Consider the following 26,762-nt stretch of genomic DNA (forward strand, 5'->3'; position numbering starts at 1 on the left):
TCATTACTCTGCTAACCAACCATATTTCCCAGAGATTTAAATAAAAGAGGCAGATTCACATTAGCAGTGACAGTTCATGGTTAAAATCTGAGCTGGAAGTTGTTAAAATATTCTGCAAACTGGCAGTAGGATCACAGTGATTCACATGGAGCTGAAGATACTTCTCTTCTACCAGCTGTCCTTCTATCTGAACCCTGTTAGGCACTGGTAGAATGATATTTTCTGAAGATATTAAATGCAGGGACTAGTGGAGCAGTGAGCTTAAAGATCCATAACTGCATATACTTTTATAGTAATGAAACTTTTGGAAGGGATGGGTAGCAGCTTTTAAGACCTTTGTTTGCTGCTGCTGCTGCTTTTCTTTTTTCTTTTTTTGTGTACTTTCTCATCTGTCATGGGATGAGAAAAGGATAAAAGACTTTTAGTTGAAATGCATTTTTTTGTGTTATATGAGTTATTATTCTTCAAAGAATCCATTATTATCCATGCTGCCAAGAATCAGGTGACCTTGACTGTAGTGGTTCATTCATCTTGTGCCTGGTAATTCTTTTGACCCATCAGATCTTTCTTTTCAAAATGAGCAGCACCAAACAGCAAGGCTTCAAATGTCTACAGAAGCTATTAAGAATATTGCTGCTTGTCTCTTGATCACAATTCTTTTTAAAAAGCATCATTTGACACCTCAAATTTCTTCTCCCACAGAAAGATGGTAAACTAGGATGTAAAGATTGCAGTAGGTTTCCTCTCTTTTTCTTGGAGAGGCTCTTTCAGAAGGAAAGTCACCGCAGTTGTGAGTTTGAACGTTTCATAAATTTTATAGAAAAAGTGTCAAAAGTGAGGGGAGAATCATAATAAAAAAAGTTTCAATTTCCTTTCTAAAGGTTAGAACAGAATTTACTTGTTCCCAAAATGGAGCTATCTTAAATTATAGATGATAATAGTTGTGGACAGTTCCTACGAGAAGCCCATTCTCATTCAAAATCTAGAGGAAAAATCACTACACGATGCTTCTTATGAGAAATACAAGGGATAATTGCCTGGGGTTTTCCATTTTTAAAAATCACCATCTCAAGGCTTGTTAGAGCTTTTGGAACAAGAATGACATACTGGTACAGATCAAAGGACCATTGAGATCAGTATTCAGTTATCTGTGGTGATACATGAGATGCCTAATAAAATATACCAAGTTATTCACCTTCTCTCATCATAGTTGACCAGCATTATACTGAAGTTCAATAATCTGGAAAGCAGCAGATTCAGGAATGACGATAGAAAAAGAAATGCTTTTTAAAATGAATACTTCTATGTCAAATTTAGAAAGAAGCTGTTAATGTAATTCACTTCCATCCTATTCCTTAGTTTTTGTTTTTTTTTATAGCAGGCAGATAATAAAAAGCAAAGAAACAAGGTCCATGTGATAAGCCTTGCTTCTATGGGCCAGGTGTTATGCGAAACCGTCACTAAAAAAAAAAAGGTGTTGCTTTTCACAAAATGATGTTGCCAGTATATGTGGAAAATCAATAGCCATCCCATTAAACAAGCAAAGGTGTTTATTTTTTATCTTTTTAAAAAAATGTATTGGTGAAATAATTACATCCAGAAACGACATAAGTGATTGTGCAGTAAAAAAAAAACCTACTATAATTTTAATGATTAAAATAAAAAGAACATAAAAGAAATAAAAAGAAAATATCATGTAATATCTGTAATCTATGTAATATATTACATGATATGTAATATCATGTAAATATATGTAATAATATAAGATTAATTCAACCCTTTATCATGAAATCTACTGTAAATCACATAGATACATACTGCTCCAACTTCTCAGTTTTAGAATACAAAGACATTTCAAAAACTGGTAACAAACACATATCTTGAGTGCATTCCTTAACATCAGAAGAACAAGGTGTTTTTTTTTTGCATTTATGTAAAACTGTCCTCTTTGTTGAGTCCCAAGATTAAGAAAGCCAAAGTTCTTGATAAAATGACAAATTCCATATTTTAGGAGCATAACTGAACATCATATTTCCCAGCTGCAATGGGAACATATCATTCCCGTTAAAGTTTTCAGTGCTAAAGCACTGAACTTGTTGTTTGGTACCCAGTTCTGTACATGCTCTGATCATTCATGTTTTGAAACTATCCAATCCAAATTCATCAGAACCTTATTGTGAGTTCCCTGCTTCACTTCAAATGTGTTTCTGTGTTTGGAACTTGGATATCCCCCTGTACCATCTCAAATAAGAATTTGTTGCTGAAATACCAGCTAAGGCAAAAGCCTCTGTGTGATTCACTGGTCTAACTTACTTTGGCAGATATGTTTACTTCTGGAAACGTATCTGGAAGAAGACCAATTATTTGTCCCTCTGGGGCTCTTCTACCCCATTCTTAATATCACTAAGAATGGACAAAGCCAGCAAGTAATTAAGTTCTTGATCTGGATATACAGAATTACAGATCTAAAAATTCAGCTTATTGCCTCAAGGATTTCTTTCATAGTTCTTTCACATTCCCCAAATAACTTGATAGAATTCCTTCTACTATACACAGAAGAACACTCACATCAGCAAGATTCAATGCCTTATTTTTGATGCTGATGGAGGGAAGGAATAATAACATCTCTTACACAGAGCATCTTTGCATCTGTTCCAACTCCATAGGCATTCAAATCAATAGGCAACGTTTTACTTCACTGTCCCCTACTTGGTGTGCAGTGCTCATAGTTCTTCTTATTCATTGTGCGGACTAGTCTGAAACACATGATATTTGCATTTTACTTGTTCACTTTGCTACTGAAATTTCCAAGACTGTAGCAAAGTTTTGTTCAACTGCCACTGCTATTATAAGGCACTGGGTTTGATACTTACCGTATTTTTCCGACAATAAGACGCCCCCATGTACAAGACGACCCCCACTTTTCCAACCCAAAATTAAGAAATCAATATTTTAAAGATAGTGCAGAACTCATTTTTATTTAGTAATTAGTTAACATTTACCTGATACACTCGGTGGGAGGAGGTCCAAGCTGTCTCTCTGCAGCTCTATTTCCAGGCTCTTTTGCATAACTGATTCCATTCAAGCATGAGTGAAACTGCCGATAGCTTGTCTCTGCAAACAGCCTTCCTCTAATTGGTTTGTTCAGCATCAGCTGACGTCAGTTACATCAGGCTCGTGATTGGAAGAAGTCTGTTTGGGAGACAAGCTATTTCACTCGTGATTGGAGGCTAGCAATAGGAGGAAGCCTCTCTGCAGAAACAAAGTATGGGCAGTTTTGCAACCGCGCGATTCTCGGCTGACTTCCTTGAATAAGACGCCCTTCAATTTTTAGGGTAAGGATTTTAGAAAAAAGTATCGTCTTATAGTCGGAAAAATACAGTATGCTGATTAAGGGCACCGAACTTCTCTCTTTCTCATCTTTATTCTCATCTTTATTTTTCTCTTCTCTTCTCTTCTCTTCTCTTCTCTTCTCTTCTCTTCTCTTCTCTTCTCTATAGCTGTTAGAATATTATTAATCTTTTGCAACCTGCTTCTTCTTGAGCATTGTTTTTGGTGCTCTGGCTATAAATTAAAAGAATTAAAATTATGTGAAGCACATAGGATTCCTGTGTGTAAATCTATTATTTCATTATTAAGCAGAAATATAATGGGTAATGGGAAATAATTGAAGGTTCTTTTATGCTTGCTTCCATGTGGTAGCAGTCTCCTTTTCTGCCATTTTTCTTTTGAGATGTCTCCAGCCCACAATGAAAAGAAGCAACAGTGGGAACAGGGATTAGGTCAGAAGTGACATCTGTAGGTGCTAAATAGGTCTAAAGTTGAATTGAAGTGATATGTCACTTGCAGCTATGAGTCTGTGAACAGGGAGTTTTAGTCTTTGGTTACAATATTGTCTTGAGAAAACCTGCTCCTCTAAAGGGGGTATTTGCATCTCAAGTGAAGTTTCTTTTGGGGACAATGGAGTTTTTCCTTCAAATACCAATTCATTGCTTTGGAGAGGCAATTTGTGTTATGACTTCTAAAATAAGAGAAAAGGGTAAAGTTCTCTTTGCATCCATTGACTCTGAGCCTGCTCAGGCTTCTCCGTGGCTGGTATTTACAATATGTACAATGAAATTAACTTTATTTCTAGTTTGATGCTGATTCTGTACATAGGATGCCAAATTTCTTTGCCATATTGGGCTGAAAAATAAGTTGGAGAAAACTGCTCTAATGTTTTATGAACAACCTGGGTCTTTTCCATTGTTAGAATGGCACCATCACTTATTCTGTTGTAAAAGATAACATTAGTTTGTACATCTGCATTTTTGTATTATTTAAATAGACCATGACTGATGACTAAAGTGAATCATTTTAAAAAAAGCAGTAACACCTCCCTGAACACAAGACTAAATTAAATAAATTTTAAAAAATGGTTACCAGCAGATTTTCCATCAAGTCCTACTTTCTACAGCTCACTAATTTTTATCCCAAGAGAGGTAAAGTAGCAGATGCACTTAGAAACATATTTGCTATATAGAAATAACAGATAGATCTGCAGGGAACAGTAAATGTTTGCTGAACTGGACACCTCAGCTACGTATGGTTTTGAGTTAAATTCATTAATTTTGATCTCTTTGGTGCATTTTATGTATTTCAATCTAGCCAGTCAAACGGAAGAAAGACTGAGCACCTGTTTCTTTAGATCATTGAAGAGAACAAATAGAATCACGCAAACATTAAAGTCACTTGGAGACTAACATTTCAAAATGGCTTTCCTTTCTAAATGAGACCAAAGAGACTATGTTCCTCCCAATTTCTCTGTTGCATCTTACCCAAATAAGAAAAAAAAAATCTAATTAAAAAGGGTTAGAGAGGATTGTCTCATTTAATGGAACAACACCTTCACATCAAGGATCATTACCATTTTAAAAAGTCAATTACTATTGACAAATTCCCCCAAACAACAAATAAGGGCTTGTCCTTTAGAAAATGTTTTGTTTTGGATAACATTATGAATAGGCAATGCACCAGTTTCTGTTGGGAATGAATATAAATGTCAGTGTGTATCCATATGCCCGCTCCCAAATACATATATCCTCACAAATTTCTAAACTATAATCTGGGGTAAAGCAATATATGTGCTAAAGTGAACCCAAGTTTTTATTTTCTTTTTAAGGAAGGCTTGGAATATCCATTTCTGAAAGAATTAGCTGTGAAGATAAATATAGACCATTTATTTTCATTTATTTAATTTTATCAGAATTGTTCCTTTGGTAATTCCTTTGGCTGGGTATCAAAATACTCTCAATCTTCTGTTTCTCTTATCACTTTTTGTAATGGTGCTCTACCCTGTACTGATATTAATAAAACTTGATTAAAAAAAGAAAAGGGAAAAGGTAAAAAAGGCAGTTCTGTATTTGTTTTTTAAATTACTGCTGTGTTTATGGTAATTGATAAACATTTCCTATCTTATAAATTGATTATCAAGTCATGTTGGGGGTAGAGGGAAGGCCACACAAAATGTAGTTTTTAATGTCTGTTGTGATCCATTTTTAATGAATCTTTGCAGAAAATAAGCTGAGTTATTTACATAAGTATAATAAATCTACATGGCTACTGTAGAATATTGATGAGGCTGTGCTCTTTTCACTGTTTTTGAACAGGTCAGTTAATGGTTTCTTTTCTGGAGCCCTGAGTTGAAACCTCCTTGTGCAATCTATTACTGCTTTTGCAACAAGATTCATTTGGCAAATTGATTAAGGTAGAACGTACTCCAAATTAGCTTGTGAGTATTGAGGTCAGCATACCAAAGTTCTAATGGATTATTAGAGATAGCCACTCTAAATCCTTTTTGGTCAGGATAAGAAGATGAAAAAAGAAAGCTGCCTTAGGTTTTACAAAATGCTTCTGATCTCCAAAGCCCTAGTCTGAAGCTGAGAGCTTTAGTGGCTTACAAGGTGCTCATATATCTCAGGAAATGCCTCTTTGTACTCTTAGGCAAACAAGTGATGTGAATGTAGTGTACTAATCTGCTGCTGGCTGTCCTGATTAGTTGTTAATGTCTGTTTCTTTCATTTTCAAATTGTTGTAATTCTTCTCCATAGATGAGTCTCATCTACCTTAGACAGCATTCCCCATCCCAGGCCTCTCCAGATAAAATGGCTTCTAAAATCTCATGCTGATGCAAGATTCTGGGATTTGAAGTCTGACCCGTCTGGAAGGCACCAGATTGGAGAATCTACCACTAGGACTGCCTCATGGAGACCGAAAGTGCTCTTTTAAGCTCAGTATTTTCTATGCTGGAGAGGACAACTTATAGTCCACAGGTCACAAGTCACTGTTTTTATCCTCCAAGATTGTGCCAATGCATAATGTCAGCACTATTTCTGGCTAACCCATAAGGAAATTAATATGTTAAGTCTCTGATAAATCTAATGGCCCTATTATCTTTTATGTATTAAAAAAAAAAAGGATCTTCCTCTCCTCTTTCTTCTGTTGCTCTATTTTACTGCAATTCTTATCTTATCTTGAGGCCCTCAAGCACTAACAAAAAGGTTGCTCAGCTGCGTTCTCTGCTGCTTCAAACAGCTCTTCAAGGTGTCAGATAGACTTTTTCCTACCAATAGAAGGGAATATACAGTACATAGCTCAGACATGAACTGTGGAGTCCTTGGTGCTGTCTGAGCTTGGTTGTTTGTAGACGTTTCATTACCTGACTGTTGGGTTTGTGAAATGTTAGTACAAAAACCATGAGGAGGAGAGAGAATTCATTCCTACGTCGCGGACAGCCATGAGGAGAAGAGAGAGAAAATGAAGGAAACAGGAAAAAAGGCGGCATCCAAGCCCCTCCCACACAAAGCAGCAGAGCTAGGCTGCAGTAGAGCAACCCCTCCTTTGTGCTAGTGTGAGACAGGCTTGGTTGAAACCCCATATTTTCCAACACTGACTAGGTAACATCATCAGTGCACTGATGTTACCTAGTCAGTTAATGAAATGTCTGCAAGCAAACAGCCAAGCTCAGAGAGCACCAAGGACTCCACAGACTTTATCCTCCCAGCCTCACATAAGGTAGCAGGAACCTGATTTGAGTCTTTTGTATGTAAACTTGCAGTAGTCTCTCTTTCCCAATAATTAGGAATTTGGATGGAGAATCTCCAGACTTTAATATTTCATTCTCATTCTACTATGTGTGCATGTAGCAGAATGATCAGAAAAGCTTAATGGCGGTCTATTGCACTGACCTTCCTTGAATAGCTGGTTTGGTTTGCTTCATGGTTAGATTAGCTTCAGTGTTTACATGCGAACCTATAGCAATTAAAGGGATATATAGTTTCCTCATTAATCTTAATATAACAACTTTTGGGAATGACCAGAAAAATGTGTTTATATACAGCGTGTGTGTATGTATATTATATACATATATATGTATATATTTAAATTGATTAAGATTCTATGACAGCCTTTCCTAACTTGGTGTACAGTCAGGTGGTTTGATCATATAGAGATTTGTAATTGCACAACGAATATATGAAGGAAGAATGACTGTATTGAAGGATGGAGAAGACCATGAACATCATAGTTGAATAGAGTTGATGAGATACTCAAAAAGATAGAGATCAGAAGTTTAGAGAACAAAAGGCAGTATATTAATCAGTGTATAGATGTAGGAGAAGCAAGGATGTTTTGAAGAGATAGAAAGGTATAGAGGATCTTGGTAGAGGTTTAGTTAGATATCCTTTCATCTTGTCATACCTTGTAGTTTTACATTTCTTTCTATTGGTCAGTTACATAAAAAGAATTCGATTTGATCTCATCTTGTCTTTCTTTTGCTGTCTTCTTCTTACTCCTTTTCTGTGCTTTGCATAATATTGCTTGTTCCAAAGGTGATTAGCACGATGAGTATGTATGTAAACATGCCTGTATAACAAACCACTTTATGGCATAGACCATAGTGTATAAATTCAGTCATTATTTTGGGTTGGTGTTAGCTTGTTAGTGACAAGGGAATCAGGTTCTAAAGAAGTACAAATAATGATGGTCTGCTTGTGTGTCCTTGTTACCATGACAACCACCATTGCTGGTTTTCCTGTTGGATTGATTTGCAGCTCTCCATTCCATCATCATTTCTTTGTCACTTTGTGCTCGTGTGACTTGAGCTAGAGGGACTCAGCAAATTAAATAATCGGCTATAACCACACATTCTAATTGTGACAACAGAGTTTTTTGTGCTTAATAAATAGAAACAATCATAAACACATGCCAGTAGAATGTGGAATTTATACAATTATTCACATATTTGATAGAAGTCTGAAAGAAATTACATCCATTTACAATTGTGTATTTGGGACTAAGGAAATGTTTTGTATACCCTTAAAACAACTATCTTGATCAGAGGATCTAAGTAAAATATCAAATCTATGATTTGTTGTCTTAGTCTGAACAATACCACCAATTTAAATTGCCGACAACTGATTTCACTAATGTGTAAGCCTATGAAAAATACTAGTTGTGCAACCATTTGTTCTCTGTTGCATTTTGAGAATGAAAGTGAGAGAAAATGCATAGGAATGATCAGATGGATTATGGATCCAGATACTAATATGGGAGGCTTAGCTTCATCTTTGAAATTTCTATTAACTCCCAGGTTGAAAGATAAATTTCCTTATTTGGCTGGTCACACTTGCTGGAAATGATGGGAGTTGTAGTCCAACACTTGCATGGGGATGGCTGAAATAATGGTGTTTTGGTTAATTTGAAGTCCAATAAAAGTTAAATATGCTCTCTGTCTGTACTTCCATAGTGCTAAACAGGGAGAAGCTACACCCCACATTTTTCTTAAGGTAGTCATTTTATGATGGGTGACAACATGCAAAACAAAAACTGTTTGAAACTTTCCTTAATATGGCTGTTCACTGATTAAAGATTGTTAGCTGATTAATTCAACATTGTTTTACATATATAGCCATAAATTGCAGGACCTCACTCTATTAAGTAGTTACAGAAACAGAAGTTGTCTTTCCATCAGTATTTTATCTAGAATATTGAAGGAAAGAAAAAGAGTAGATTCAACGTTTATTCCACAAATCCAGGTCTCCCCAAATATGATCTGGGTGCTGGTGCTGACCAGAGACATATCTTGACATCTTTTCCTTCTACTAAAAGCAGCTACAGGGAAAATGGATTTATACTGCTTAAATTCTTCTGCCTCTCAGTGTTATTAGCTATTAAGAGGTGGTAGGTAGGTAGGTAGGTAGGTAGGTAGGTAGGTAGGTAGGTGGATAGATAGATAGATAGATAGATAGATAGATAGATAGATAGATAGATAGATAGATAGATAGGAGGAGCAGGTGGCTTGGATCAGGATATCAGGGTTATGGTAACTTGGGAAAGACTTCCCCTGAGTGTTGCGTATCTCATTCAAATCTCCTTTCCCAGGAGAACCACCCCCAAAAGGGATCGAGGAATGCATTCATGTACTTTGCATATCATGTTTGATTGGGTCTCAAGATTTAATTTTTCCTGATAGCTATGGGAAATCTTTCCATTTACGTATATGGTCATTTCCCATCCCACGCATATGTATGTATGTATGTATGTATGTATGTATGTGTATATTTAATCTTTTGAAATGCACTAAACCATAGGTACGCTCACTTTTTCATTCATAAGAGTGTTACTTGGAGATTAGGCTGCATGTTACTGTATGTTAAAATCACCATTACTTTTCTTTTTAGGTATGCCTTGGCATGGGGAAAGGGATTATGAAAGCTTTTCAGCCTCTATATGCTGTCTTTCTGCTGAAGTTTCACTAATAATTAAAAGCAACTTTGAATGAACTGGTAAAATTTCCTGGTTAATTTCCTCTCTCCTCTTTCTTTCTGACAACCTCCTCTCATTTTCTTTTTCACTCCATGTGCAGTGGCCTGCCACAGAAAAGGGAGATTGCTCATGTCAGATCACTTACTGACACCTTTTGAAGTTAGACCAAGGACTACATGTTAGGTTCATGCAGAGATGCTTTGATTCGATTAAGCTTTGATTGAAGAACCCCTTTGAAGCATTGCATCAGAGCAGCTGCCTTGCTTCGATCCATGGGACTTGTGCCCATGAAGATTCATGGCATCAAGGCAGAGCAATTCAATTTTCTAAGATAAAACATTGCCTTGAATGAAATCACAGTAATGATTTGAAGTAAAGTCACAGGCATTTTGTGTATGATCCTAGGGTCACAGATTGCCCACCCTTGCTGAAAAGAAAGAATCATACATTACACATTCTATATTCACAGCTAAATATAGCTTTCAAGAATAATAATTTAAAAATTTTCTAGATGCATACAAGTGGTTGTGCCACTGTTAACAGACACTACTCCTTTTTCTGCAGTGAAACACATTCCTTATTATAACCATAGGTATTGCTCACCCTTTCTAAAATTTAATTTAAATTTAAAATAGGGTCAAGGAATAGCTCACAAGAGGAAAATGGTGAATCCCTTCATTGATAGGCAATGAATCATAGTTCTAAGCTGCCCATCTTCCAGAAAAACAGTAGATTTGTACATGTGTATCTGTAAACAGGTGCTTACAGACACCTGCTTTCCCCCCCCAGTATTCTGAGATCTGTTTTATATTATCCCTAAAGTGATGAGAAGATCCAGAGAAAACATTTAACTTGACTTCTATGGAGGCAGAAATAATTCATACTTCTTCTGCAATGTTTTGACTTTGTTCATAAGCATTGGCCAAGCAAATGATCAGTCCCAAATTAATTTTACATGTAATTATTTAAAGCAAATTATCCCTCCTACCTTACTGCCTATCCTACCTTCTTACTGAAAGTATGAAGTTTTGGTTGTAAAAAATTCACTCCACTGCCATTTACAGCATTGTTGAAAGCAAAAGGTCATTTGGTGAACGTTAAGTTTATTAAATGGATTTTAGCAATAGTGAAAGTGAAAATGTTTAGTATCTAAATGATATTCTTTGTGAAATCAAAATAAAACTTTTTCTCTTAACTGCTCCAGTGGGAGATGGTAATGCAGAGAATATCTTCAGATGCTAAAATCTTCTGAGCTCTCTGCAAGAGGTCGATACGCTTTTAGAATCTTACTGCTTTTCTAATTAGATCATTAGCAATAGAATAATAGTTAGTGCTAAATGAGTGAGATAATAACTTATTCAGCAGTCCATGGCAAGTTACCAAGCTATTTCATTAACTTAAAAAGTTACTAATATGCGCTCTTGTAAGTTACATCATTTCACATTCCTGGAAACTTCATTTTTCAGTTGATACCACAATTTTTCCTCCTTAGCCATGCTGAACATGGATCATGAAAGCAGATGGAAAAAGCTTTTTAGAGATTTGTGTAGTGGGTTCATGAAAAGTGGTGCTTTGGATCCCAATTAAAAAAATAGCCCAACTGAACGGACTGATTCTGAAATTGCTTTATTTAACTCAAACATTTATGTAGAAATTCAAAGTTTTGTACCTGTCATTAACTACAACTAGATATTAATGAAGAGCTCTCACTTTTCTGCAAAATTGAATGAAATTTTCAGGAAATCTATTCTTCATGAAGGGAGAAAGCCAGCCTCAGTTCAAGATAAGAGAATCATGCTTGACAGGTTTCAAATGAATTGGTTTAGAAGTTTTGTTCATGAACAGCTCTACATTTAGGGAGTAATGGTTCTAATAAAGGGAATATTTATCCTCCTACAATGTTTGTCAGAGATAGTTATGAAAATGACATATATTGCACTGGTGAAGCATGGAGTGCTAAAGGAGAAGAATGTGAATGGTTAGTATTTTCCAAAAGTTTCTGCTAAAAACTCCATTAATGCTCCTGCTCCTGGGACAGGAAACAAGCACAAAGCATATGATACATTACTCAATGCACAGTATTGTTATACAGTGGTATCTCGGTTCACGAACTTAATTCGTTCTGTGACTCTGGTCGTGACCCGAATTGGTCGCGACCTGAATCAAATTTCCCCATAAGGTTCAATGTAAATATGGTTAATCCGTTCTGACCCCTCTGAATTTGCTCGCCAACTGATTTTGGTCACGTCCCGAATCAAATTTCCCCATAAGGTTCAATGTAATTATGGTTAATCCGTTCTGAACCATATGCATTTTTTTTAAAACCACAAAAATATGACACAAAATATAGTACGAAGAGAGAGAACGCTAACCTTGCTCGACACGACTTCTGGCGTGGAGGACAGGAAGGCGGGTGGGGAGGCGGTTATTGCTTGGAGGGAGAGTCCCCCTCCCTACAGGAAGCCACGACCACGTGCCCTGTTCGTCACCCGATCAGGCGTTCGCGAATGGAGGCAAAATTTTGCGAAGGGTGCTGTTCGTGACCCGAATTGGTCGTGAGCAGAAGCATTCGTGACCCGAGGTACCACTGTATATTACTTAAGAAGGGTTGTGCAAAATGTTCTGTGCATGAAGCAGGGAGTTCTGGGAAGAGATCTGGAACACATATGTTTGATCTGAACATGGATCTCATGTGCTCTAGGCAAAGGTGTTCCAGGGCAGAGAAAACAGAGAAATAAGGAAGGTGTAATGGTCTGTGGGAATGACCTTGGGAGACAAGAGGAAGAGTCACAGTCTAAACAACCATTATGTAAAAGGTATCTCAGTCCACAGAAGGAAAAGGGACATGGGACAAGGGACATTGCAAGATTCTATTACTGTAACCTTGCAATAAAGGTAGTGTTAGTATTCAAGATTTGTGCTTCTCATCTGGACTTACCTCGAAGGGCTAATAGAAGGACACTGGTGGTAGCGGTGGTGAACAAAGGAAGGTAATGCAAGGAAAGGTGAAGGAAGATCATGGGAGAAGGGACAAGTTGGTTGGTTAGTGATGCAGAGGGAAGCAGAGGGAAGAGAAAGCATAAGAAGGGGAAGGTGTATCTCACAGGCCATATGGAAGAAAGGAAAAAGTCAGGTTCATTCATGGTTCTGTACCCATCTTGAAAGATTCCTTCAGATTTGTTTTGGCTGAAACTCAGGACAATCAAGATGTTCTGGATTTTTATTTGGCCAAACTGTTGCCTGCCCTGGAGCAGTTTGAGTGAATGTCTGCACGAAACAAAACACATTTTCTGTTTTGTGGTACACCCTTGTACTTAAGCACTTATCTACAAAGCCACTGTTATTAGAGAGCCATTATAGTGGCACCAATGCTGACTCAGTCCCATGTCCAGGCCTGAATCCCATCTGGAAGGGGTCCAGATAATCCGTTTCATCCAGGGCCTACTGAAGTTGCTGTGCAACCATCTTCTCCATGAACATCCCTCAAAAAGGGAGGTTTGATACTGAATGAAAATTGTCTAGTATGATAGGATCCAGCAATGGCTTCTTGGGGAAGGGGTGAACCAACACCTCCTTAAGGGGGAGTGGAACAACCCCCTCTCTCAAGGAAGAATTAACCACTGCTAGGATCCAACCACAGGAACCCCGCCCCCCCAGGCCACCTTAACTAGCCAGGAGGGGCATAGATCTTGGGAGCAGGTGGCTGAGCTCACAGTCATAAGGGCCCTGTCTACTTCCTCAGGCCCAACAGGATCAAACTGTTCCCAGATAACAGGGCAAGACTGTGGGGTGTGGGGGTGGGGATTCACAAACACCAGCACAGTTTCAATAAAAAAGAGGAGAGTCTAAAAATCAACAAAACCTGGCTACCAATCCTGAAAAATACAGCCTGCAAAAGGTCAACGAACTCAGGTCAACCACCAGGACGTGTGAACAGTTCACAAAATGAACATACTAATCACCCCCAGCAGTCACTCATTAACAACTCAATAGAAGAAAAAACCCTGCCTAATCCCCAGGAAGATACACACAGATGCTGACACCAAAACAAGCAACCACTCGTTAACCCAAACCCCCTAAACCCCCCCCACACCCAATCCCCCCCCTTTAGATCTCTATAAATACCCACAAAAGGGTCACATCATCCTGGGCACAGAGAGAACTGCTCCTGTCTGTGCTCCGGCTCTCTGAAGATGCCGGTCACAGATGCTGGCGAAACGTTAGGAAACAAAACTTCCAGAACACAGCCACACAGCCCGGAAGACCCACACCAGCCATTCTCTGTCTTGCTGGCCAAATTTGGGGGTCTCAAGCCACACCATGTTGCGCTGCCATTTCTGGCATAGACCAGGCAAGCACCATGTTGTCCCCTCCATTGCAGCCATCCACATCAGTGTGTATCCACCATACAGTCCTGGCAAATGAGGTGCCCCTTTCACAGGCACCTTTGCCCAAGTGTCCAGTGACTCCAGCAATGCTGTGGCCTCCTCCTGACCCAAAACCAGAGCTGTGCCAGTCTGGTGAGCCTCCTCGTCATCCCAAAGAACTCCAGCAAGGCTCCCCCTAAGACTCCCCCAGTCCATGGGAGCTGCAGGTACATGTAATTCTGCTCCCTCACGGCACACAGCCCAGGAAGGAGTATGAGACATGCAACCCAGCTGGTCCAGTTTAGGGACCAGTCTGTCAATCAAAAAAAATAAAAGGATCAGAAAGGGCCAGGTAAGTGCAGAAACTCAGCAGCCAGGCGCATAGTCCAATTACAAATCCACAAAACACCTTCTACGACCCTCCATGACAGGCAGATGCCCCCCAAAACATACCAGAATGATCTAACACAACCAGAGCCTGCAGCACACATCCACCACTTTCACCGCCTTCTTGGAATATTGATAATTCACTTTTGAGAGGTTTCACATTTGACTTTGGCCTGACTGGGAACAATTTCCTCTTTTGATTTCTAGATTCCTCCAAATCATCCTAATTTAATATTAGATTTAAGATATAGCCTGAAAATTGATGCACATTTCTAGCAAAAGGGTGCATTGTACACTTTGTGTTTTATGCTGAGGGCTTGATCTAATGCAGGTTTGGGGAATGACCAGCTTGCATGTTACATTTTCTGTATCTGCCAACATAGGTTTTCGTAGAAACCAGCTTCATTGTATGCTCTTCCATCCCATTCCCTGGAGCCATCATCCTAAGGAAAAGCAAACTAGTCTACTAATGAGATGCATTTTAAGTCAGTTCTAGTACTTTGAAGGAAGTTGTGCCCTACTGATTTAACTCCAATGGAATCAATGGGCTTTAAGGCTATTAATTTTGTGTGGCACTGGGGTTATTCAACTCAGTCTGAAATAAAAAGTAGTGATTTTGGCTGGCAGTTGTCAGAATAATTATTTGTAACTATATTATTAGCATCTCTATACAGCCTACTATTATAGAATATGTGTCTACTGCACGGAGCAGTTAAATTAATGTACTCGTTTACATAGAGTACATTTAAATAAATAAATATTAACTATCCAGCTCTTAGCTAATAAATATTAGGTCTTAGCTAATAAATAAATTAGCTAATAAATATTAGCTCTTAGCAAATAAACAAACAAACAAACCAGCTCTTAGCTAATACTAGGGTATAATACACCCTTTCTGGCTTTCTTAATATGACCTATTTAATACCATTGGGTTAATATCAGCAGGTTGGGAAACAGAATATCAACACTGCATATGCATGATGAGAAAAGGATCATTTGACTGCCAAGTAAACCATCACTAGATTCTTCTTCTCTTATGGAACAGATTATTAAAATATATTACAGTTTTTGCCATAAATTTGGAGATGCTTTGATGAGGCACTGCTTCTAAATTGTATAGCATGCTATATAATTAAAATGAACAATTATCCAGGTTTAGCAACAGCATTTCTCCTACTTTTCTGAGCTGCTCTTGTATCTGTTAAGACCCAGATGATGGCAGGGGAATGAAGGGTGAAATCACACATAATTCAGTTTGCAACTTTTGTGAACTTAAAATTTTAAAATGTCAGAAAGGTCTTGAATGAGCAGAAGCAAATGGAACAGACATGATTCTATCTGCTCTAGCAATCTTGCTAAGGTTCAACTATAAAATGATCGAAGTTGTCTGAAAATTGTGATCTTCTCAAATAGTAGAAAAATAAAAGTAGGTTTCTGGCAATAATTTGTATGGCACCTTTTATTTCCCAAGTTCCAACAAAGCCAAATAAAGAGACTTGAGACGAGGCTTCTTTAAGATAACAGATGTATATTGATCAAGACCCAGCTGGGTGACTCCAATCAACACCCATTAGAAAGGAATGTTGAAGGAATCACACCTCACAAAGCAAACATCAGAGTTTTATAGACATCCATTAATGTATGCAGGTGATACATTCCCCTATATCCATACATGGGGTTTTGAGGATGGTCTAAGGAGGGGTTGAGGTGGTCCCTGAAAGTTGAATCTAAGTTTAACTTTTTTTCCTTCTTATCTATCCTTTGGAATCCCAGACCTTTCTCTCTGGACATTGGCCTAACACCAGCCTGGTACGGAATTAATTTATGGCTACAGGCCTCTGGTTAATTGCTTTTAAGGGAGATGGGGTAGGAGAATGGTGTGCTCTTTATAAAGTAAGTTAACTCTTTAGAATAGAGTGCACTCTTACAGGTATAGTTATACATTATGTGAAACATATCTATATCTCTATAAAATATATATAGAATATAAAATTGTGTATCAAAACAATGCCCTTCAAATTCTTATGTGATCCTGTCTCATGGGTCATTCTTTCCTATGTGGGTGACTTGCATTTACATTCCTGAAGTTCCTCTCAGGTGTTTATATAAGGTTACCATATTTAGGTTTCTGAAATGAAAATACTTTACACTGGGGACTGTTTTTCCCATTGTACCTCCTGCACACATTTTGTGTGCATGTCCAAAAGGGATGGGGCTTTGATTATAATATTGTGCCTGCCACCTTACAAATTTGGACACCCCCTGTCAAATAGGATGACCTACTCTCTGTCCTAAAAGGATAGATCCCACGGTATGAGACATTAACAACTAGGCCAAGGCTGTGTTTTCCAGTTTGGGAACAGCCTTCTCCTAAGCCCAAACTAAAACATAGCTCCAAATAATAAATAAGAATTACCTGCAAGATTCTGGCTAGGATCATACAATATTATAACTCTAAACTCAGATAACAAAGCCAGCATGGCAAGCTCTCAGCCCTTTGAGGTAATCCAGATCAGGAAAGAGACACCACAAGAATTAATGGAATTCTACTTTATTGTTGTAGGGTATAATAACAGAAGCTTGAAAGCCTGATAGAGTTTCCCTCTGCCTCTCTTACATTAAGTTTATCCAGGCTGAGTTATCTTGAGGTTTGTTTTTTTTTTCCTCATCCCCTCTTCCTTCCCAGGGCTAAGCTGATGTTTGTTTAACCTTTCTTATATTCTTTCTCAAGTTTATCTTTGTTCTCTACACCAGCCTGTGGCGGGGGTGATGGCTGAATGGTTGCTGCTACTACAGTTCTACAGTAGTTTTTTGTTCACTCTAAGTGGAAGCAGTGCTTCACCGTGAACACAGCATACCCACTGCAGCTGGACTGTCTCTTTCTTTTCCAGTTGTCTTCCTGCTGCTATAACTTGCCTAGCATCTCCTCATCAAGGCTGATTGACTTCCCGTCTGCTTTGCAACTGCTTTAATTATTTTTACATATTTATGTATGCTGCATTTGCTTTATTTTAGCTTTGTTTCTCCAAAAATTGTTATTTTTTGAGTAATTTGCTTTATTGACATTCTTAGACATGTGCTATACATTCCCTGGTTGTAAGGCCATAATGTCATAGCTGCATGTTGCAAATCTTCAGATTAGAAGGTATGTTCCCATTTGTAGTTTGCTAGGTTTGACTACAAACTGAAATTCCATCCTCCATTATTGTTATAGTTCTGGGGAAGAAGCGAAAAAGAGGAATGGGAAAGCTTATTTTTCTTCTCAGGAAATAAAAGTTCTCCACTGCTGCCTTGGGTGCCTTAGAAAATCTTTGATTCTGAGCTACAGGTCTAGGGGATAAATCTGGGCAATTACTCTTTGGACTGCAGTCAGATATTCATATAGCTGAAAAAAGTGATTTATCTGTGTAAACAACTTGCACATCAAAGAATAGAGAGAGTCAGAGTAGGTGGGGTACTGCTCACAGTTACCAATGTGCCTGTGGATATTTTCTTTGGTACTTACCAGTTACCTACTTGAATTTATTTGGATTTTTGTCATTTCTTTTTATTGAAAGAAAAACCTGAAAGCATTAACTTCATGCATCATTATTTAAAAGGTTTGTTTCTGGGCATCTAACAGGTACAATATTGTTCCTAATTTAAACAACATGAATAAATATGCTAAAGATCTCAAATTTGGAGGAGGGGTTGGTCTTAGGGCAATTAACCCCCTTGGCTCATTTTCTATAGCTTTGGCATGACGTGGAAAAAAATAACAATTTATGAATGAAAACCTAAGATAATAGTTCATGCAGAATTCAGTAATCAAAGCAATTAATAGCAAGAGTGCCCAACTTGATTGTTGGTGTTACTTCTTGTTCCAATCTAATACATCTTCATTGAGAAGTAAAGCAGTTAAGCATAGTGGTCCCTCCATACTGATGTACCTCTAGCTCTGTCTTCCAAAGCACTGTTCACATGGGCTACTATGTGGCTAACAAATCTAAAGAAATGTACCTGCTTTGTCTCAATTTTTATATGAAAAAAATAAATGATGAAAACACAACAGACCAGTAGCAATCTTTTTGTCTGACAGTCAAATGACTAGAGAGATTTCTCTGGATTTGGAGCAGCCATGCAGGAATAGGTGAAGAGATGAGCACCTCAAGGGAAATAGAGTTTAATATGCAGGTCCTAGAGAGGCCTGAATGTGTAAAAAAGTGTAATTTGAAGTATAAGTTCAACAATGGCAGAAAATATAAACTGAAAAATAGGAATATTAAAAACTTCATGTGGCTATTATCATGATCAGGCACAGATAATAGAGAAAATACCATTTTCCATTAGCTATGTTGAAAATCAAGGAATGAAATACACATGAAACAATCAACAACATCTTCAAAGGAATGAAATTCACAAGGGAAGAAGAAAACAAGAACACACTACCCTTCCTGGACATCCTCATCAGCAGAGGAAATTATGGCAAATTAGAAACGCAAGTCTATTGAAAAACAACCCACACTAACCAAGTGCTCCATTACCAAAGTAACAACCCAACCTCCCACAAGAGGAGCTGTGTAAGAACATTTTTCAAACGAGCACAAACTCACTGCAGCAACCCAGAACAGCAGAAAAAGGAAACACATCACCTATAACAACAAACAACAACAAAATGGATATCCATGCAACTTTATCAAAAAGTACCTGACTACTCAACCCACCACAACACAACCAACACAAACTATGAAAAGGATAACACTGCCATACATCAAAAATATCTCAGAAACTACCAACAGACTATTATAACCACACGGTATCATCGTAGTACACAAACCAACTAAAGCCCCCCCAAACATCTTAAATTTACTTGGTTTGTGTACTATGGTGATGCCACATGGTTATAGTCTGTTATCTTAAATAAACCAAAAGACCCAGTAGCTGAAGAAGAAAAACAGAAGTCATCTACAACATGTACAGTATAAGGACTGTAACAGCCACTCTGTAGGACAGACAGGCAGAAGGCTTGCAGAGCGCATCCATGAACACCAACTAGAAGTCAGAAGACACAATGAAAACTCCTTAATCTCACAACACATGGACAGACTTAACCATAGTTTCAACTGGGAAACTGTGAGCAGCCTAGACCAAGCTAAACCCCAAAACTAGGGAATTCCTGGAAGCTTGGCATTCAGACAAATCAGCCATCAATAGATGCAGAGATAAACCACATTTACACACCATTCGAAAGAGACAATAAAAAAGCTAAGAAGGAAACAAAAAGACCAGAACACATCTTCTTCAGAAACCAACACCCAGATAAGCAAGATTAATACCAGACAGTGAAGCAAGCAGAAAACTACACCCCCCTCAACACTGGCAAGGCAAGCTACTTTATATAAACACGGAGCAAACCCCACATGCACTAGCACTGATGATGTTACATAATCAGGTAACGAAATGTCTGCAAGCAAACAACAAAGCTCAGAGAGCATCAAGGAGTCCACAGTTCAACTTTGAGCTACATATACAGTATTCTCTTCTATTAAAATCAAGGTAATTGGGTTTCTCCTTTCAACTGAAATCTCCATTCAAGCTAGTCTTACAAGGACTTTATACTTTTTAAAATATTTGTTTGAGTTTGCTATTCCCTCTTTGAACTCCATTTCATTTTCTTTTTGTGATACAGTATGTTGATTCCTTTTTGCATGACTTAGTAAGCCTCTCCTTTAATTAATTCACTCACCTTTGTGCATTTGTGATATGTAATCCAGGATGATTAGTTTGGTCAACTGGCAGCCATGCTTTCAATACTACCACATGGCACAAAGGAAGCTGATTGATTGTTATTTCTCTTCCCACTTCCTGTCTTTAAATCTCCCCTGCAATGTGGGAAAAAGATGTAGTAATACATTCAGAATAAAAATTACAGTGAACAAGTTCACTGTGGAGAAAATACCTAAAGATGCTTCATTTTTGTGCGGGAATATATAAAGTTCATTTTTGTGGAACTTCTCCAAAACTTCATCTTGATCACAGATGTTGTGAGGGATGATTAAATTTCAGGCAAATAGTTCATTGACCTAGGGAGAATTAGTTGACCAGGGTAATCAATTTAGCTCCAAATATGCATTTAGCATTTCTGGCTAAAACTAACTATCTTGGGGTTAATTGGCTGGGTCCGTTTAGAATTTGCATGGCCTGCTTATCTCTTTCCACATTACCAGTAAAACAAACAAAGTAAAAGAGATGTCCTACCTGGTTGTGTGGGAAGAAAGAGGGGGGAGGAGAGGTTCAGTTTATGTGATAAGAGGCAAAACAATCCAGATGTGAGCAACTGTGAGAAGAAAGCATTCCAAAGAGACTTCATTTTAATTAAGTCATTGTAATTCTGGCTGGGAATTTGGTCTCACAGTTTTCAAGATTCTGTTTTTATTCCCAATTAGTGTTAAAGACAGCTTCCTGAAGTCTATGTAAGATTTGAAATTTATGTTCCTGCTTCCTTGGTTTGCCAGCTACATGGGCAGATAATGGTATTGTGGCAGAGCTGAAAAGCAAGGTAGCATGTGAAGAGCAGCCAATGACATCATTGTTCATCATAGGTGGTGATGGCATTGATGGTGCAAGATGTGGGATGCCACCTTCAGTATTCAGTATGGGTACCAGTTACAGTATCTATAAGATCACTGCTACCCATGGTTGCTTTGAGACTGATCAATGCCAAACAAGATTTATTATATTGTTTGTTATTACACTGGTAGTTTTACAGTATAGGCTAAAAAGTAGCGTAAAAACACCTGTGACATTTACAAATAAAATAATATGATCATGATTCTCAAACATGACATTAGCAGATATTTTGCCATCTGTATGTTATTTCATTCCTAGAGCAAACAAGTTCAGAGTTAAATACATTGAATACTGGTTTCTGGACTTAGAGTAATTATGTATTGTCCCCTTTTAAATTTCTTCCATAGCTTTGAAGAGAAGGCTGAATACTTGCCTCTTGAGCCATGTGAAGATAAGGGATTTTATCATGCTTGTGTTCATTTTTGTGGGCCTGCCAAATAGCCCTGACTACTGCAATGAACCAATGAAATGTCTTTGAAACAGCTAACTTTGGGGGTCTTTATCTCAATATCTTTGCAACTTTGCATGATTATAGTAATGACAAGATATGTGCATGTGGATTTACTGTACATGCATTTCAAAATTATATCATGTACTTCTACTTTTCAGTGAGCTGGGAAAAAGTGCCATAAATGAAATACTGAGTATCTGAAAGCTATGGTATGTATGTATAGGTTTATGCGTGCACGCATACATCAGTTTGTAATGTTTATTTGATGAGTAAATGAAAGCTGGCTGTAGTAGTTTAGGTTCACAAGTTTATATGATTTTGTTCACATTGTTTATCCTGTTTTAAGAACAAAGTACATGTGCTGGGTGCCCTGACCTGGGTTTGATTGACAAATGTAGATGAATTGGCAAATGTAGATGAAAAACAAATCAAATTACCAGATGCAATTGCCAACTGGAGCCAGGTTTGATGGCCCACATGCAAAGTGGCTTTAAAGGGACTAACCCAATGCCAACTCTTCTCTTCCTGCCAACTCTTCTGTCTCCTCCTCCTCTCCTTTTCCCCCTTTCTCTATGCTAAACTGTCACAAATATGAATCAAACTTGAGAGCCCTATCATCTCATTCCCTTGCCAGTACAGTCTAGCACAATGTTTCTCAACCTTGGCAACTTAAAGATATGTGGACTTCAACTCCCAGAATTCCCCAGCCAGAGCACCACACAACTTAAAGTTGTCAAGGTTGAGAAACATTGTTCTATCTAGCTGGGGAATTCTGGGAGTTGAAGTCTACACATCTTCAAATTGCCGAGGTTGAGAAACACTGGTCTAGCAGATAGCACCATAGGTCAGCCTCTGGGATAAAAATAATGGAGCAGGCATATTCCATGTTACCCCTTCATTCACCCCAATGGATGAGAAAAATCTGATTGTATAAGCCTGTCAAAACCTTCAGGATTTCTCAGGCAATAAACAAGGATAAAATATCAGAGCATTCCTGGAGTTAAAGCAAGTAACAGAAGAAAGACAACTAAATGAACTATGTATCTAGTCTAGCTAATTTGATTTGCAAGTATATCTATAATCTAGTTAGGATTTTGAGCAAAGAATGAATTAATTGATTGTTTCTGATGATTTTAATTAAAGTATCAGAGCCTCATTCACTCACTAGATTGGGTTGGAGAACTAATACCCAAAGAGCCCAATTACGGAATAAATACAATTACTTAATTTTTTAAAAAATTCACTCTGTATCTCACTGCAATAGGTCTTACACAGTTATTCAACCCCACAACTACTCTACATTGTTGAAAGAGATAGCAAAAAGAACTAAATAAAATATGCCTGAAAAGAGGCTGATATATAAAATAAGAATGGTAATTACTTCCTAGAAGAGTTGCTTGGTAGAAGTTGTCTACCATTAATTTATTGTTTCTGTTTTCCATTTTTATTGTGCTTTATTGTGTTGAGGGGCTGTTTCTTTCTCCTCTAAAGACAAAAATCCTCAGGATGATAGGTGAAATGTCAGGCATAATTTGACAACATGGTGCTGCAAATTCTAGCCAAAAGAAATACATCTTTTCTTAATTACCTTGGTTGTTTTCCAACCAAGCTTAGACTTCTCTGTGTAGATAAATAATTTGATAAAGCAAATTAATTTAGCCAAATGTTTATCAATTGCTTTTCCAGAGGGGAAATAGGAAATAAGAAGAAATAAAAGAGAGAAATATATTGCCCATTCTGCTTGTTAACTTCTGATTAAGCAGATGGGTCTACTAAATGAGTTACATATTGAAGCTGATTCTGATATAGAGCATCCAATATGTTATTTACTCTGAATTGTGAAAAGGTGGCATATGTTTAGTTCCAGCTTAAATGAATAGAATATTAAGGAGCTCAGCTGGCTTTCTCCATTGTAGCTGAATGAGAAGAGGTAGGACTAAATGCTTTTCATAAATCCTGCAATTTGCCACAAGCTGGGGAAATATTTGCCCTGTGTATTTCACATGCCCTTGGTATTTCCATGTTTGACCTTCATATAGGCAATTGATGCCATTGATTGTGGCAGATTTCATGGTTCTAGTTGGTTATATTTGTGATTCAGCTTATCAGAATGTGTAGCAAGTCATAGTAGAGAGGGAAGGCCAATTCCCGGTCCCCCACTCCCCACAATACAAATATAAACTTTTCCTTGTCTTCAATCATTCCATGTGAACTTGAAACACATCTCTCCACTGAGCTATCAATACAGGATAGTCTGGTTCTCAATTATTTAAGTTTGTGAGGTTCAAGGAAATGCACAATTGGCCTTGCATAATTATTCTAATCAATCATACACATGCCTATCTCTTAGCCCTCAGAGTTGAAGTAAATGCCTTCTTCCAACAACCTAAATGATAACTATACATATGCTTGTCTCTGGATGAACAATACTGAAATAGCATTGACTACATACTTCGTAAGCAAAGATGGAGAAATTCCATTAGTCAGTAAAAGCAAGACCTGGTGTTCAATGTGGCTCAGATCATGAACTCTGTCTTATAGTATTTCACTTAAAAAAAAAAAATCATCAGACCAACAAGATATAACTTCAACAATATTCCATATGATTATGTAGTGAAGGTAAATAATACATTTAATGCATTAGATTTCATACCCTGAGGTATCAGAATGAATGTGGAAGCACCTTTTCAGATTACCAAACTTTATTAAAAGGCATAAGCTTTTGTGAACTACCACTTAGTTCATCAGATGCATGATAAAACTAATGAAGTGAGCTGTAATTCACAAAAGCATACACCTTTTAATAAAATGTGGTAGTCTGTGGATGTTTTGCCGAAGTAAGGAGCATAACATTGAGGAGAAGAACCATATTTATTGAAAGGATCCTTGGGTGCCAGCTTTACAAGAAAGAGGGACTCTGAACAACAGAAAAGCAAAGATTTTTATAGAAGTTGAGGGCTACAAGGTGGGAAAACCAAGGGATCTGATTTACTGGCCAGTTTTGGAGAAGCTAGGCAGATCCTTGTCTATGTACTTGGGATTATTTCTATTGTTAGGCAAAATGGACCTTTCAGGAGAGCAGCAGAGCTGAGTAAGTTCATTGTTAAGGAGATGGAATATTGAGGTCATCAGCTGATAGAAGACTGGTGTTTCTTTAGGTTGCAATGTCTGTGTAAGGGTTGACCTTGGGCTGGGCTGTGAGCTAGTGGAGAGGCTTCTACTGTATGGTCTATAGATGCAGGGGCCTTTGTCTGGGGCAGAGAGGGTCAATTTAGATCTGATGGGATTAAGCAAAGAGAGGAACTGGGTTTGATCTTGATCATATCCAAAAGGAGAGGGTGGGGGAGGGGCGGAAGGAGCTCAGTCTCCATTTTGTTTATTAGGTTTATCTTTTTCCACTACAGCCTGAAAAAGTGCTACCAGACTTCTCCTATTGTTTAGATATCAAGGAAAGCTTTTATGCAAAGATGGTCATGTTAAAAAACAAAGACAGCAAAGATCTACTGGAGAAAGAAAGAAAGAAAGAAAGAAAGAAAGAAAGAAAGAAAGAAAGAAAGAAAGAAAGAAAGAAAGAAAGAAAGAAAGAAAGAAAGATTTGGCATATATAGGTAGAACTTAATTGAAAGATCCCAATATCAATGATACTCATGTAGTCTGATCACTTAACTAGAGCTAGACATTGTGGACAGTGAAATTAAATGGGTCCTTAATAATATTGCTAACAATAAGAGGAATTGATGAAACTGTTTAAAATCTTGTAAGGTACATGCAGTTTGTCAGTAGGTGTGAAAAACTCAGCAGTGGCCAAGAAACTGGAAAAAATCTCCTTATATTCAAATATCAAAAAGAGACAGTGCTATGGAATTCTCAAACAACCAAACCATTGCACTTATTTCACCTGTTGGTAAGATAGTAACTCAATATTTTGTAATCCAGACTTCAACAGTAAGGTGCAAAAACAGCCAGGTGAATAAACTGGATTCAGAAGAGGCAAGAGCAGCTGAGATCACATTGCTAACATCCAATAGATAATGGAAAAGGCAAAGAATCTATTTTTGCTTTATTGATTTTATTAAGTGATTTGACTGTGTATATCACAACAAATTGCAGATAGTCCTTAAAAACATGGATGTATTGGGCCACCTGTTCTGTCTATTAAATTACACAATGACCAGTAAGCAACAGAACAGGATATGGAGTAACTGAATGGTTCAAAACTGGGAAATTGAGTGCACCAAGGTTGTATTCTGTCACCTTCTTTCTTATATGTAGAATATATTATGAGAAATCTTGGACTAGAAGAAATATTAGAAATATTCTAAAAATATTAGAAAAATTAGAATTAACATTGCTGGGAGAAACAGCAGCAACCTCAGCTATGCTGATCTGCTTTGATGGCTAGAGGTGAGAAAGACTTCAGGAATCTCTTGCTAAATATAAAAAAAATAATACAAAAGATGATCTGCTGCTCAATAAAAAAAAAAAAAACCCAAAAAACAATCTTCTAAGATATGTAAAAAAGGAGTGCCAACCCAGCAAGTAGGTAGAGAAGAAACTGCAGTAGTAACACACTTTATCTTCCTGGGCTCAAAAATTCACAGGTATGGTGGCTGCATCCACAGAATAAAGGGATGTTCGCTACTGAGAAGAAAGACTGTGACAGATATATACATAATAAAATGCAAATACATTGTATTGATGCGAAGGTATGGATTATTAAGGCTATGGCTTTTCTTGTTGTAACATAACTATAAAAGCTGGACCATCAGAAAGACTGTATAAAGAGAATTTAATGAGATTTTGAACTGTAGTGCTGGAAAGATTGTTGAGAATACCTTGGGCTGCAAAAAGAACAAATAATTCAATACTAGATGAAAGAAACTAGATTGTTCACTGGAAGCACTAATAATGAAGCTAAAGCTTAAATATTTTTGACATGTAAGACAAAGGCAAGAGGCACTGGAGAATCAAAGTGCTTAGAAAAATCAAAGGCAATTGGAAGTAAGGCCAACATAAGATGAAATAGCTAAATACTATCATTGATGACTTGAGTGTATAAGAACTCAAAGAAACAGTTACTGACAGCCAGTTCAGGCCATATGATGTCCATCAGATCACAAAGGATTAGAAATCACCACAACAAA

General features: G+C 37.6%; 1 protein-coding gene across 2 annotated transcripts in view; it reads left to right on the top strand.

Moving 5' to 3' along the window:
• The window catches only part of FBXO15 (F-box protein 15), an 81,798-nt gene that overhangs the window by 49,046 nt on the left and 5,990 nt on the right, over positions 1-26,762 (top strand). The window contains exon 10 of one of the 2 annotated variants that reach the window (XM_088130573.1): positions 6,090-9,823. The exons of the other annotated variant lie outside the window; for it this stretch is intronic. Coding sequence (XP_087986699.1) covers positions 6,090-6,167 — 78 coding nt within the window. The 3' untranslated portion in view covers positions 6,168-9,823. Of the gene's footprint in view, positions 1-6,089; positions 9,824-26,762 lie in introns of those variants that run through there. 2 annotated transcript variants of the gene reach the window in all.

The sequence above is a fragment of the Python bivittatus genome, unplaced genomic scaffold, assembly GCF_059951505.1.
Source record: "Python bivittatus isolate LINGU-HERP-01145 unplaced genomic scaffold, Pbiv_v1 ctg000840_np1212, whole genome shotgun sequence".
In the NCBI taxonomy this organism is placed as follows: domain Eukaryota; kingdom Metazoa; phylum Chordata; class Lepidosauria; order Squamata; family Pythonidae; genus Python; species Python bivittatus.